Here is a 14,841-nt window from a genome sequence, read left to right on the forward strand (position 1 = left end):
GATGGGCTGGTTCACCCTCCACCTCCTGAGCCTTCTCTGGGCTGTGGCTGGGACCGTCACCCACATCCGGAACTCTTGTTGTAAGTATAATGTTTTTTTCCAAGGAGACCAAAGAGCCAGTTACCTGCAGAAAGGCAGAGACCTCAGACACTGAGCTCTGCTGATGAGAGATGGAAGTAGGACTGATGGTTGATGATACAAAGACAGACATTTGGTGACTATGGTAACCAGATACCACCACCAGAGGGAGGTTTGGGTACCTGCTGAGGACAGGCCATATCCTAAATCTTTACTATGCTTCATGGCAGAGTGACAGAAAGAAAATGGATGCATGGAAATCAGTCATTTCTAGGAAGGGGCTAGAAATCATATGAAATGCCTTGGCCGGGCGCGGTGGCTCACACCTGTAATCCTAGCTCTCTGGGAGGCCGAGGCGGGCAGATTGCTCAAGGTCAGGAGTTTGAAACCAGCCTGAGCAAGAGCGAGACCCCGTCTCTACTATAAATAGAAAGAAATTAATTGGCCAACTAATATATATATAGAAAAAATTAGCCGAGCATGGTGGCGCTTGCCTGTAGTCCCAGCTACTCTGGAGGCTGAGGCAAGCAGGATTGCTTGAGTCCAGGAGTTTGAGGTTGCTGTGAGCTAGGCTGACGCCACGGCACTCACTCTAGCCTGGGCAACAAAGTGAGAATCCGTCTCAAAAAAAAAAAAAAGAAATGCCTGTGAGCCATGTTACTTGGAGTTACTAAATTAAAAAATCACTTTCTTAAAAACATGAGTTATTTGAGAAGATATAGGGACTAACTGGCCTCCAAAGAAAAATCTCAATGTTTTCTTCAGTTCTCTTCAGTCACTTGGGATGCCAATGCTAATCAAGTCTTCTCCTAAAAGGTGTAAGAGACACAGGGATCATGTTTCTGAGAAGGAACAAAGGTTCAGGGATTTGTAAATGGCTTTCCTCTCCTCAGCCGTCCCCTCCGCACAGCAGCCCTTGGTGGATGGCATACAAGTGCTCATGGAGAACTCGGTGACCTCCTCCTCCTTCCCAAACCCCAGCATCCTGATTGCCATGAACCTGGCCGGAGCCTACAGCGTGGAGGCCCAGAAGCTTCTGACTTATGAGCTCATGGCCAGCAACACAGCCGGTGAGACACCTGAGCCCCTCGCGTGTTTCCCTGAATCTTGCACGCCACTCACCACCCCCAGATCCCAACGTCATGTCCCCCCACCCCAGTGCTGCCTCTGACTGTCCCTGAACTATCCACGCACCTTTCCCTATACACCTGTAAGGTACCTGGAAAGAAATATGGGGAAGTCAGAGCATTCGTGGAGAGGGACAGTAACACAGAGAGAGCACTAGACTAGGTGTGGAAAGAGCAGGCTTATTAGCTCAGTGACCTTGAACAAGTCACTTGATCCTCCTCAGCCTCACCTTCCAGAAGGTTCTAATAACAATAACACAACTACCAATAATAACAATGATAATAATAAATAATCTCTGTTCTGCCTACCTCCCAGGAGTTGTCTTGAGGCTCAAGTTAGATATTAAAGCTTAAATTATTTTGTAACTGTAAATTTTTTGGCATAGGATTGTATAGGTATTCTTGCCGCTTTTCTAATCAAATGCCAGGGATTCTTGATGGACTCATCTGTCTGTACAGAGGCCACTAGATTAAATACAAATATTTCCTTAAGTATTTTTTCTGCATTTCTTTCTTTGGAAAGACAGATCAAAAAACTACTCACACTATTAAAACATCAAAATGATCTGGATAAGAAGCAGAGACTCATGTTCAACTACTAATGATTAAAAAAATTAAAAGAAGCAGCAGGGACCTCAGCCCTGGGCCCTGGTGGTCTCTCCCCTGCGAATGTCTTTGTCTAACTGCTTTGTTCTCTTTTCTGCAGACCTGACCACTGGCCAGCTCGCCCTCACCATTATGGCCCTCACCTCCTCCTGCCGAGACCCTGGGAATAGAGTATCAATTCTGCAAAAACAAATGGAGAACTGGGCACCTTCAAGTAGGACCTCATTGGAAGGGAGGGGAGAGTGAGGCGCGTGGTCCTCCCTGGGAATTTTAAACCCAGAAAGGGAAATGGTGGGGTAGGGAGGATGGAAAGTTAGGAAACCAGACACATGCACCCTTCACTCTGGTCCCTCTGACAATCCTACAAGTGAGAGAGTCCCTTCCAATCCAAAAATGACCTAAAAAAGACCCTTACCCGAGGGACAGACTTGTCAGGCACCTCCTGTCTGAAGACAGCATCATCCCTTTTAATCTATCCAAATGCCAGGTGACACTCTTACTCTGAGGAACACGGAAGCTTCCCTTTGCCAATACTGCGTCTGTCTTTGAAGATGGGTTTGTTTTCTAGCAATTTCTATTTCAAGGTTTTGGCTGTTCTGTCTTCACAAATGCCCTCATCATGCTGAATGTTAGTCTAATGAAGGTGCTGTGTCCCCTTCTAGGCCCCAACGCCGAGGCGTCAGCCTTCTACGGGCCCAGCCTGGCGATTTTGGCACTGTGCCAGAAGAACTCCGAGGCGACCTTGCCGATAGCAGTCCGCTTTGCCAAGACCCTGCTGGCCAATTCCTCCCCCTTCAACGTGGGTGAGTAGGTCACCACCGCCTTGAGCTGGGGACGCCAGAGGCACAGAACTCTGAACGCTGCAGCTGGCAGGGGAGTGGGAGGAGGAGCTGACGACCATCGACTGTCGCTTCCATCAGCGGCAGATGGGAGCCACTTAGTAAAAGTTTGCCGGACATGTGAGTTAAGGAGTACATGAAGGAAGGGAAGGCAGTGACATGTAGCAGCAAGGACAATACTTGAAATGTCTGGCTGCTGCAGAACCTCCACGTGCACGTGAGTCACAGTTGCTCCCAAATTGAATATTAATGTCTTGCCTCATTCCTACCCTGCACCCCTCTTTAATGACTACTGATGCTTCCACTCTCCATTCTTCTCAATGCTTCTCCTTAATTACATCTAAATACTCTCTGTTAAACAGCTGCTTTGTGAACCCTAAAGCCACAATGTTGCCTTCAAGGAAGCTCTGGGACCACCTTATTTCTTTGTTCTGCAGGGATATGTGCTTGCGAATGGGCGCCTTTTCCTCTACAACATCATGGTTCCCCTTTCTGTCCACCCTCCTGTGTATAGTGATCCCTTCTCTGTTGGGGGGCCCCGTCACAACCCACATTCATGGTCCCTTTTTCTCCTCTGCCACCCTCTACGGAGGAGCACTATGTGCCTCCTCAGCAACCTCTTTTGTTTGAGTTTCTATCAGACAAGTAGCTGAACAGCTCCTCTAGTACTCTCCCCATGGGCCAAGAACAGACCGGTCTCCCTGTTCCATCCAGGACCTCACACATTGCTGGGCCATCTCTGCCTGTTCAGGAAGGCTGGGCTTCCTTGCCTCTGGGTTTCAATAATAGTATCACCTTGAAGGAAGTTATGCAACTTTCAGATGGAGATTAGGGTGGGGAGGGGAAGATCAATGAAATCAAAGGTGCCACCTGGTAAGTCTTTCATTGGTTCTGGCCTTGTCATCCCAGAGCTTGTGTATTGCATGTGTATGTATATTGATTGCATGCAAGTAATGAAAAAGTTCCTGTGCTGGGTGCTATGGGGGCTGCAAAGTTCCCACCACCCAAGAGTTCACAGAGCACAGTCACAACAAAACCCAGCAGAGAGCACCAAGATTGCAAAACGGGTATAAACAACAAATGCTGAAGGAGTTCAGGAAAGAGACTGGCCCTGCTGTGCTGAGACGACCAAGAAGCTTTGCTGAAAGGTGGTGATGGGGGAGCCTTCAAGAACTGGTGACATCCTGAAAGATAAACACCAGCACAAGAGAAGTGGGATTGAACATACTGCCAGTCTACATCAATTAAAAGCATGAGCTGTTGAGTTGCACACATCTGGGTTCAGGTCCTGGCACTGCTACTTGCTGGCTGTGTGGCCTTGAGCAGTTGCTTTACTTCTCTGAGCCTCCATTGCCTCATCTCTTCAATGGAGATAATTATAGGTCCTATTTCTCAGGTTGTCCTGAGGAGTAAATGAGATCATGTAACCAGGATATAGTAAGGACACAATAAATGTCCGCGGTTCATTCATCGTGGCAGTGATTTTGGTGTCTTCCTTCCCTGTGATTCGCAGACACGGGAGCAGTGGCAACTTTGGCTCTGACTTGCATGTACAACAAGATCCCCGTAGGTTCAGAGGAGGCTTACAGAACCCTGTTTGGCCAGGTACTAAAGGATATTGTGGAGAATATCAGCCTAAGGATCAAAAGCAATGGCATCATCGGAGACATCTACAGTACTGGCCTCGCCATGCAGGTAAACACTTCCCAGACGCTCCTAGTAGGGTCTGTACCAATTATCCTGGACTGTAGGATCAAGATTCCAGGCCTCTGCTAACATCTCTGTGAAAGTCCAGCTAGTATGACTGGAGGTATATTCCTTGTAGTACATGTTCCTCAGTTTACCTACTGGTAAAACGTAGGTGAGTGTTAATACATTCCTACCTTATGGATAAAGTGTGAAATTCTATATTTACTCATTTCTCTTCCTTAGGGAAAAAAATGAAACAAAAAAGAAATCAAGAAATATATTAGTTTAATATTAATAATGATCAATTTATTAATAATATTTATAGACTTTTGAAACTTTGATGCATAAACAAACAATAGGATATTATAGCAGGTTCTCAAAAAATATGAAATTTTCTAATTCAGTCTTACCAGCCATGTGTTCTTTTTTAAGCCCTTCATCCTGATCCAGAAAAGGCAGATTTTTATTCAAAATGATTAGTGAAAATGATCCAAAGTTGACTTGACCTCTCAAAAACACCTCTAGTAAGTGGTATAGCCAGGTCTGTCTGGTAGCCATGTCCATACTCAATCCTATGCTTCCATAGCATGTATTCCCAGGCTTGGACTCTATAAGATTCTATAAGATGTTGGATTTGATAGGCCCAAATCCAACACCCTAGTTGATTAAGACAGCATCCTTCATGGAAGGCAGATGCACCAATGAGAGGGGCAAAGATAACCAACTAGAATCAAAAATTAAAAAGCCATCTGTGGCCAAATCCTCTAATCCAAACTAAGGAGTTTGTGTTCCAAAGTCTCAAAATATCCTGTGGATATTTAATAGAAAAATTGCACCATAAACTCCCCAGCTCAGAAAGCCCAGGAAAGCAAAAATCATGAAGTTACGATGCCAGCCCTAAACCTAATATACCTCTGGACCTCTATTAGAAAGACATTGTCTCCTGAGGAAAACAATAGAGACTGGTATAGGTATTCCACACACAAAAAAATTATACAAGGGCCTAAACAACCCAGGAATTAGTTAATGTTAAACACAAGAGTAAAAGTAAAGTTCTCACTCCAATGGCATCGTCAGTGAGATTCTGTCACAGAACAAAACCCTGATTTTTTTCTATGGCTGAATTATACAAGGGCATTCCAAGGGTTTGGGTCTGTAAAGATTTGTGGAAGAAAAAAGACAGTATGGAAGGGATGTAAACTGGTTTGGGGTGGGGAGGTTGTGTGTGTAACTTGCTTAAAATAACCTTGCTTCAACTTAGCACCAGAGAACTGTTTACTTTTGCTGATTTGGTTTGTGAGTTCTGTCTGGTATTTTATCACCTGCTATGTACACTCTGATAAGCTGTTCCTGGGCATTAAAGCTTTGCCCATCAAGAGGCAAGACTTCATCCATATCTAGATACGAAAGGCCATGTGGCTTTCCTGTTAGTTGGTGTCCTAACCCTCTTTCTACCCGCCTTACTGCCCCTATCTGGAGTTTACCCAGGCAGCCTGAAATCTGAAATCACCAGCTGTCTATTACATAACTTTTTCTAATCTAAAATGTTCTGGCGTAGAAAATCAAAGGGCTCTGGAGCTATAACAACTTGGGTTTGAACCTCAAACCTGGCACCCTCTCAGGCAAATATTGAAATTCTCTGAGTTTCATTTTCCCTACAATAGCAAGCTTGTATCCAGGTTAAATAAAATGTTGTATGCAAAAAAAAAAAAAATCACAGGCACAATGTCATGATTAATAATTGTTCATGGTTTCTCCCAGCAGAACAATAGGGCTGTTAAATCTCCCTTTCAGCCTTTGCTCACTGTCTTCCAAAATGTGCATGCCCTTCAAGTGGCCCAGGGACCCTCACCCCTTCCCAAAGGCACTCATGAGGCATTTCCTCTGTTCTAGAACTGTTCTTTTCTCTTTCATCAATATTTGGCTGCTTTCAAGTTTCCTCTGATAGGAACTTAACCTTGAAAAGGGATCTGGCAAACTTCTTGAAAAGTTACTGATGACCTCTAACGGCTTAATGTGTTACTCCTATCTAGAGTGTTGCCATTGGTGATTTTAATCCCAAGGGGCTACATCTCACTTAGGGGAATTTGGGAGATGCATAAGGCAAGTGGACAAGATATTGTTGCTGAGGAGTACCTGAGGCTCCTTTAAACCAAACTGCCTTGTAAAGTGGCCTCTGTCCAGAGCCATGGTTCACAGTCACCAAGGTCAACAATGATGGTCACGACTGTCTGCTTCTCACACCACTGCCCCTAGCAGAGAAAGCCATTTCTGACTCCCCTCTTCTTTCTCCTGTTGCCCATCCCAAGCTTCAGGTGAGTCAGCCATCAGCAATCCCAGCCCATTAACACGCTCTGGTGGCCACAGTCAGCACAACTGTGAAGGGAGAGGCGGTGTGGCAGCATCCACATGACACACTACAAAATGCTTTTGCATGTTGGCCGTTCCGGACCTCAAATGATCTCCCCAGCTGTAGGCAGAAATTATGATTTCTATTTTACCCATGAGATATAAAACTCAGAAAAGTCACGTGGACTTATTGATGTATTAATCAAGATCCATTTTGCAAGTAACAAAAACCCAAGTTATTTTTGCTAAAGAAAAAAAAAATGGGGATTCGCTATTTCATATACACTGGGAACTCCAGAGCTGGAATGGGTAGTTTCAGGAATAACTAGACGAAAGGGCTCAAATCACAATATCAGGGGTCGCTGTTTTTCTATCTCTCGGCCCTTGTTTCCTCATTCTCTCATGCTGCTACTTCAAAGTAGCTGAAGAAGATGGTCACTAGCAGCTCAGTGTTTACTTACATGATCTCAGTTGAATAACCTCATCAGGAAAAAAAAAAATTTCTCTCTCCCAAAAAAAAAAAAACATTTCTCTCTCCCATACAGATGTCAGAGAAGGACTCTGATTAGTGCGTATGTCCACCAATCCCTGTTACCAAGGGGATGGTGCATTATCATCAGCCCAACCCAGGCCACGAGTCCACTCCATGGCCAGTATTGTGGAGCCTCTGACAAGATCACAAAGTGAGGGAGGAGCCCGCCAAAGGCTGTGCATGACAATGCAAAACATGAAGTCTATTGTTTATGTGGCCATGTTGTCCTAGACTAGAGCTCCCTCTGGAGCATGCTTTGCCCAGCTCTCACCCTCACCCTGCATGCAAGAATTGTTAGCAAATACAGCAGCCTACTAGTGTTCCCTGGATCTGGTCATTGCACAGGTATTTGTTATGTAACTGCTAAGTGATAGATACTGTGCTAAGGAGTGGAGATATAGCACTGAAGAAGACAAACGTAGTTCCAAACCTTGTGTAGCTTTGGTTTTGGATTTAAGGTGACCCGGTGATCAAGATTAGTGATCAAGTCTGTCTCTTATAAGATGTGTTAGGGCCAACTCTCAGCATCTATGCCTAATATCTCTCTCTCTCTCTCTCTCTCTCTCTCTCTCTCTCTCTCTCTCTCTCTCTCTCTCATCCTGCCCCAGGCTCTCTCTGTAACACCTGAGCAACCTAACAAGGGGTGGAACTGCGAGAAGACTATGGATATAATACTTGATGAGATTAAGCAGGGGAAATTCCACAACCCCATGTCCGTTGCCCAAATCCTCCCTTCACTAAAAGGCAAGACGTACCTAGATGTGCCCCAAGTGTCTTGTAACCCTGGTAAGAACCTTTTAATATTTGCCTCTCTTTATGTTATAAACCAGCAACTTATGCCAGGAATAATATGTTGGTCATTGTTAAGTGACATATAGTCGTGTTATGTCCATTATTCTCATGTGGGTAGAGCATTCCTGACTTCCAGTCCCCAAGAGTGTATGCTAGCATACAGCCATACCATCCTGCCCTCAGAATTCAGCCCCATGTCTACTTCATTCATTGTGCATTTATGGGCAAAGCATTTTGTGGGACGCTATGGAAAGGAGAAGGTCCATGATCCTAACAACCAAATCACATATAGCTTCGTTCATTCATTTGACAAATGTACCACCCAACATTATGCATATCTTATCATATCCGCTCTTTACAAAGTCAGGAGACAGATATATAGACAAATACTACAATATTTGGAAGGAGGGTATAAGTATTAAATAGAAATTAAAGCCACATACTGTGCAAAAGCAAAAGAAGAAAAGTAGTGACCTATTGTTGATTTTGTTTGGGAGGCTTAAGAGAAGAAGAGAGTTTACATTTAAGCTGAGCTTTAAAGATTTAAATATGAAAACTTGATGCTCACAGCACACCAACAAGATGGGGTGGACACTTGGCATGCTACTTTTTAAATTAGAAATATCTTTATTTTATCCAATTACTAATGTAATTCAGAGATATTTCAAATTCAACCTCTGCTGAAAATATGCATTTAGAAAGTGAGGGTTCCTGTATAAAAATTTTACCACCTGAGCGGTAACTAGTGTCGGGTATGGATTCCTCCAACTCTTCTTTTTAATCAAATACTAAAACATCACTCATCAGTTGGTATTTAAAAAAAAAAAAAGAAAGTAGATAAAAAAAATACTAAAACAAAGTATTATTTCTCCTACATTATATGAACTTCCTAAGACAAGAAGATATTAATAGGCTTATTATCTATCTCAATTCAGAATCTACAGAGACCAAAATCAAGCAAACTGATCCCAATCATACCAAACACTACCGAATTCACCTAACTCCTTAGGCTGCTTCCCAATAACTTCCCAGCTTTAACTAAGTGACCGTGGATTCCTTGCCAGGATTCTAGATTCATTGTACAAGTGCTTTGTTAAGTTATATGAAACCTACTATTTTCATGAAATGTTTTCTATGATGAGTTACCAGCAACAGAGATCTTGCACCCATAATATAAACCCCATAATCCTTGCTCTTGACAGGTCATGAAGTGCTACCAACTCTACCCAACGATCTTAGCCCTGTCCCCACCTCAGCACCCAACATCACTGTCATATACACCATCAATAACCAGCTGAGGGGGGTGGAGCTACTCTTCAATGTGACCATCAACGTTAGTGTGAAGAGAGGGTCGGTGCTACTCATTGTCCTTGAAGAAGCACAGCGCAAAAATCCCGTGTTCAAGTGAGTGTTACAAGTGGTGTTCACCGTTCTCTCCAGGTCTAACCCGAATTCTGATTCTCTCTCTCTCTCTCTTTGTCCACCTACATGTTCTTTTTTTTTTTTCCCCTTTTGATCATTTAACAGATTTTTTATTCGACAGCCTCTTGAGGAGCTTGCAATCTAGTAAATAGGCAAGGCTGGCATGAAGAATTAAATCCTACAAGTCAACCTATGATGGAGTTTTAGAAACAGAAATTCAGAGGAGGGAAAGTCCATTGTAGATTAGAATAGTCAAAGAAGGCTCCGTGGCTTTGGACCACAAAGAATAGGTACTACTTAGGAAGATGTGGGAAAGGGGTGTTGTAGGAAGAATAAATGGGTAAAACAAAGCATTTGCAATGAAGCAAGCAAGGAATTGGGGGCCAGCAAATAAGCCAACTTGACTAGAGGAGAGAATATATAACCGAATTGAATGAGTGATATATATCTACAAGGGTAGGTTGGGTGATCATGTAAAAAGCTGAAATGCCTGACTAAGGAGACTAGACTTCATATTACAGGGAAGCATTGCAAGCTTTTGACTAAGAAAAGCCATGTTGTAAAATGTTACTTGGGTGGTGAGAATAGAAGACAAGGCTGAAATCTAGGGCACAACTACACTAGTGAAGCTGTGAAGTGATGAGGACTTTACCTAGGATAAACGGACTCACATCAAGGAAGCCTCCCCAGGGCTCTGCGAGTGACCAGATGTGGAGGTCAAGAGAAAGAAACTTCAGAACTATTCACAGGAGTGCTGAGAAGAAAGAACACCTTTCAAAAAAAGAGATTTAATTCCTTACCTTAGACATGTTTAATGGTGGGTCTTCAAAATAGAACTATCAGCAGGCTTGGGGAGGTATAAAAGAAGTTCTAGGAAAAGACATTAAGACAGGCAAAAAATATTGGACAGTCATCTGAAAGAGGTGATGGCTGAAGTCAAGGAGCTGTGCAATAGGTGGCAGACACATGCACCCAATAAAACCATAGGACAGATCCAAGTATCCCCACTTTACAGACAGAACCTTTAGGCCCAAAGAAGCTAAGTAACATTCCTAAGACCACATAGTGTGTAACCAATAGAGTTGAGAGCTGAACCCAAATTGGACTGAGTCTGATGCTCATGTTCTTTCCATCCCACTGTCAGGGAAGAGCAGGATACAAAAATAAATCACAGAGGAGAAAAATAAACTTTGAGGAATTTTATAGTTTGCAAAAAGAGGAAGTGGTGAGGAAATAATGGAGAAGTCTAAGCTATAGCAGTAAAGAAATGCCAAGTCATGGAAAGGAAAAGAGGAGATGCTTTCAAAGAAAAGAAGACATGATCCAAATTTTGCAGCGGGATGTCAAGAAGGAATACTGACAAAAGCCAAGGAATTGACCACTGAGTGATACTACATAGAGATTTACTCCATGAGGTTCTGTTGTTGAGCACATTGTATCTGCTGCCTACTGCCTGGTGCCATAACTTACCTAACTTAAAGAAGCACGTCAAGATAAACGCTGCACCTCAACCCCTCTGAATATATTATACTGTACTTCTCTGAGCTTAGCTTTAATTGTGCCTGGTTTTTCTTTTTCTGGTTGTAAATGCAATAAATACACATAGCATACATTTTGACAAAAAAAGCATAAAGAAGAAAACAAAAGTCATCTACAGTCCTTCCATGATATAACCACTGCTAATATTTTTTATAATTTTATAGATGTGTTTTTTTCTGTGCATATTACAAATAGTTGTGAACTATCAACTACATGGGACAGCTATTTCATGTAAACTTTGTATCCCATGATTTCACTGAACATTTTTATGTATTTTCCCATGTTACTGAAAATTATTGAAAAATATAATTTTATAACTTCCAAATAGTCAATCTTGGATATTCATTCCATTACTCATCTAATTATTTGCCCATTGTTGGACATTTGCATTTTTTTAATTTGCTTATTGATAGGTGTTTAAAAAATTCATTCATTTTGTTTTGTTTTGTTTTGTTTGTTTTGTTTTCAGCTTCATTTTTTTATTTTTTTATTTTAGCATATTATGCTGGTATAAGTGTTAAGGTTACATATATTTCCCATGCCCCCCTCCCCCCTCGAGTAAGAGCTTCAAGCATGTCCATCCCCCAAACGTTGCACATCTTACTCATTTAATTCCAAGTGAATTAATTTCATATTCATTAGTCATTTTCATTTTCTCTCTTAAGCATAATTTTATCTTATCTTTAAAGCATTCAGGATGTCTCTGTCCCCTACACCTTACTCCATTATTGCCTGACCTAAAGTGAAGTAGTAATCACACATGATTTTTTTTCTTAGATTTGAAACTACAATGACATCTTGGGGCCTTATCATCTCTTCTATCAACAATATTGCTGAGAATATTAATCACAAGACATACTGGGAGTTCCTTAGTGGCACAACACCTCTGAATGAAGGTGAGAGAAGAAAGGGAATGGGCACTTTCATAGTTTGAAGGCTATATTCCTTAATTCTTTTATTTAATTCATTCATTCAATTGGTAAATAACTATGAAATTCCATATGTATATACAGTAGTTGTATATAAAATAATTACATATATATCTATATGTATATATTATGTGAGTATACATACAGCCATTAGATAGATCAATTCTATACGTATTAGTGACTCCCTTTTTACCAAGAAGGAAAGTGTTACAGACATGAAAGGGACTAGTACAAAGCATGCATTTAGCATGTTAGAGCAGAAATTCAAACCCAAGTTTCCAAACTCTAGGACAAGTGTGCTTTCTACAATAGCTTTGCTCAAGATTCATTCTTCTTCTTTTTTTTTTTTGAGACAGAGTCTCACTTGCCCAGGCTAGAGTGAGTGCCATTGCATCAGCCTAGCTCACAGCAACCCCAATCTCCTGGGCTCAAGCAATCCTACTGCCTCAGCCTCCCAAGTAGCTGGGACTACAGGCATGCGCCACCATGCCCGGCTAATTTTTTGTATATATATTTTTAGTTGGTCAATTAATTTCCTTTTATTTTTAGTAAAGACGGTGTCTCGCTCAGGCTGGTTTTGAACTTCTGACCTAGAGCAAACCGCCCACCTCAGCCTCCCAGAGTGCTAGCATTACAGGCGTGAGCCAAAGATTCATTCTTAGTCTTCTTTTTGCTACAATGGTTTTTAAAAAAATCTCCAAAAAGAGAAATATCTTTGTGTGCATGTTTGTGTAGAGAAAGCAGGAAGAATAAGACTTCAGCAAAACCTTAATATTTGTTAAAGTTTTGGCACAAATATTAAAATATTCTCCAACTTAAAGAGCACTGGTACATGGTTTTTTCTAAGCATGATGTCACCTAGTTAACCTGAGCTTAAGTGTCACCATGCAGAGACATGTAAAGCCAAAGTCACAGTAGAGGAAAGATCATGGTTTCATAAAGATGCTTCATTATCTAATATTACAATGGGAGAGATGTTTTCCTTAGAGTGTATCTGTATTCAAGAAAATTTGGCCAGTCAGAATTTGTGAAATTGCAGCAAAATATATAACAAAGATCTTGGCGTCACACAGGGCTTGGTTAGAATCTCCTTCTCTTATTTTCTGGCTGGATGAGATAAGTTATAAATCTTCTCTAAGCTACAGTTTCCATAGCTATAAAATGAAAATAGTAATAACCACTTCATGGTTCTTATGAGGATTAGAAATAATGTGCTTAAAATGATTAAATAGAGTCCCTTTTGTATGTCATGTGTTCAAAAATGGTTGTCATCATTGTTACTATTAGTTTTCCAACCACCTTCATCTCAAGAAATTGCCCCAGGAACTTAAATCAGGCTCATTTTCATGTCTGACAATTACTTTTATTCCCTGGGAGAAAGAATAGTGAAGAGAAAGGCCTTTGAAATCTCAAAAGATTGAGGCCTGGAATTGTCATTCTTTCTGTTGCTTGTACCCAAATGATCGTGGATATTGTCATCATCTATGTTTCCTGTCCTGAAAGATAAGAAGTCTCAACACGCTGCCATATTTTATTTCTTACATATCTTCAAAAATGAAACATGAGGTCCTCCCATGAATGTTCTAATTTTGGCTTAAAGAAGCCATTTTAACAATAACCATCACTTATTGTACAATTACTATGTGTCAGGTACTGTATTAGGCACCCAACAGTCATTATTTCTAATTCTGAAAATAACTCTTCAGAATAAATATTATTAACAAAATTTTAAATGTGAGGAAAAAGAAACATTTAAGGGGTTTACCCAAAGGCATAGGCCACAAAATGGCAACCTAGAGACTGGAAACAAGAACTCCTTAAATCCCAGTTCCATGTTCTTTCAATACTAATCAAATTGCCCATTTCTCTCTGGGATGATTTTACTCCTTTAACAAATTTAATGGGCTGATACTTGGAGGACGGGGTGTGGAGGCAGTTACATGTAGCTCAGTCACCTCATGTTACTCTGCTTGTTTCCAGGGGTTGCTGACTACATACCCTTCGACCACGAGCATATCACAGCTAACTTCACACAGTACTAAGGAGGAGGTGGGTTCAGCCTCCATTGGACATCTCCGAAAGGATGGGTGGAATTTTTTTCACTTCATTTCAAATCTACGCAAAAAAGTGAATATTTATGATGCCACCATATTCCTTCTCAAAACATGGAAAACTACCATGTGGAATAAAGATGCAAAGTTCGCTGGAGTCTCAACCTCTGTGACCCATGAAAATAAAAGTTCTAGCTTCTCAATGTAATGACTGCCAGTCATCATTTAAACCTAAGAAGAGGGGAAAAGGAAAAGTCCAGCTGACATTTTTGGAGATTATTTTTGGAGATTTAATCTTCTTGATTAAATAACACATTCCCTAATTCTACAACTGAAATAATATATTTTTTAAATCTTTTATATTTTTCTTATACCAAGTACTCTTTTTCAAATCACCTAATGTAAAAATACATACATATGTACATATATATACATATATATACACACACACAGACACATGAAATGACCAAATGCATTTCATACGAAACTTTCAGAGAGTTCAGAACTAGCTAAATATTATATCATAACTCTTCCCTTTCATTTCTGATGTTTGTTCTGGGTAAAATCAAAGTAAAATATATTTTATATAATTTATATATGAAATATGTAAATATAATCTATATTCAATATATATTTTATTTGATAGATATAGAACTTTGGAAAAAATTTAAGCTTTCAAAGACAATCATAACTCTAATTTTGGCTGGTAAGAGTCAACACCAGTTGACAAACCTTCTACAGAAGGATATGAAAATTAGTACAACCCCTATGGAAAGTAATTTGGAGATACCTCAAAAAGCTAAAAATAGAAATACCATTTAATCCAGCAATCCCACTACTAGGCATCTACCCAAAGGGGGGAAAAAAAAAACATTCTATCATAAAGTC

General features: G+C 40.9%; 1 protein-coding gene across 1 annotated transcript; it reads left to right on the forward strand.

Annotated features, from left to right (window-relative positions):
* The first annotated feature begins 1 nt into the window (after position 1).
* On the forward strand, positions 2-14,156 carry CBLIF (cobalamin binding intrinsic factor). Its single transcript, XM_012759830.3, has 9 exons — positions 2-80; positions 972-1,148; positions 1,912-2,025; positions 2,474-2,614; positions 4,164-4,345; positions 7,829-8,006; positions 9,215-9,416; positions 11,751-11,869; positions 13,883-14,156. The coding sequence occupies exons 1-9, from the start codon at positions 2-4 to the stop codon at positions 13,942-13,944; spliced, it is 1,254 nt and encodes a 417-aa protein (XP_012615284.1). The 3' UTR covers positions 13,945-14,156.
* Positions 14,157-14,841: the final 685 nt, after the last annotated feature.

Source organism: Microcebus murinus, chromosome 4 (genome assembly GCF_040939455.1).
Source record: "Microcebus murinus isolate Inina chromosome 4, M.murinus_Inina_mat1.0, whole genome shotgun sequence".
NCBI lineage: Eukaryota > Metazoa > Chordata > Mammalia > Primates > Cheirogaleidae > Microcebus > Microcebus murinus.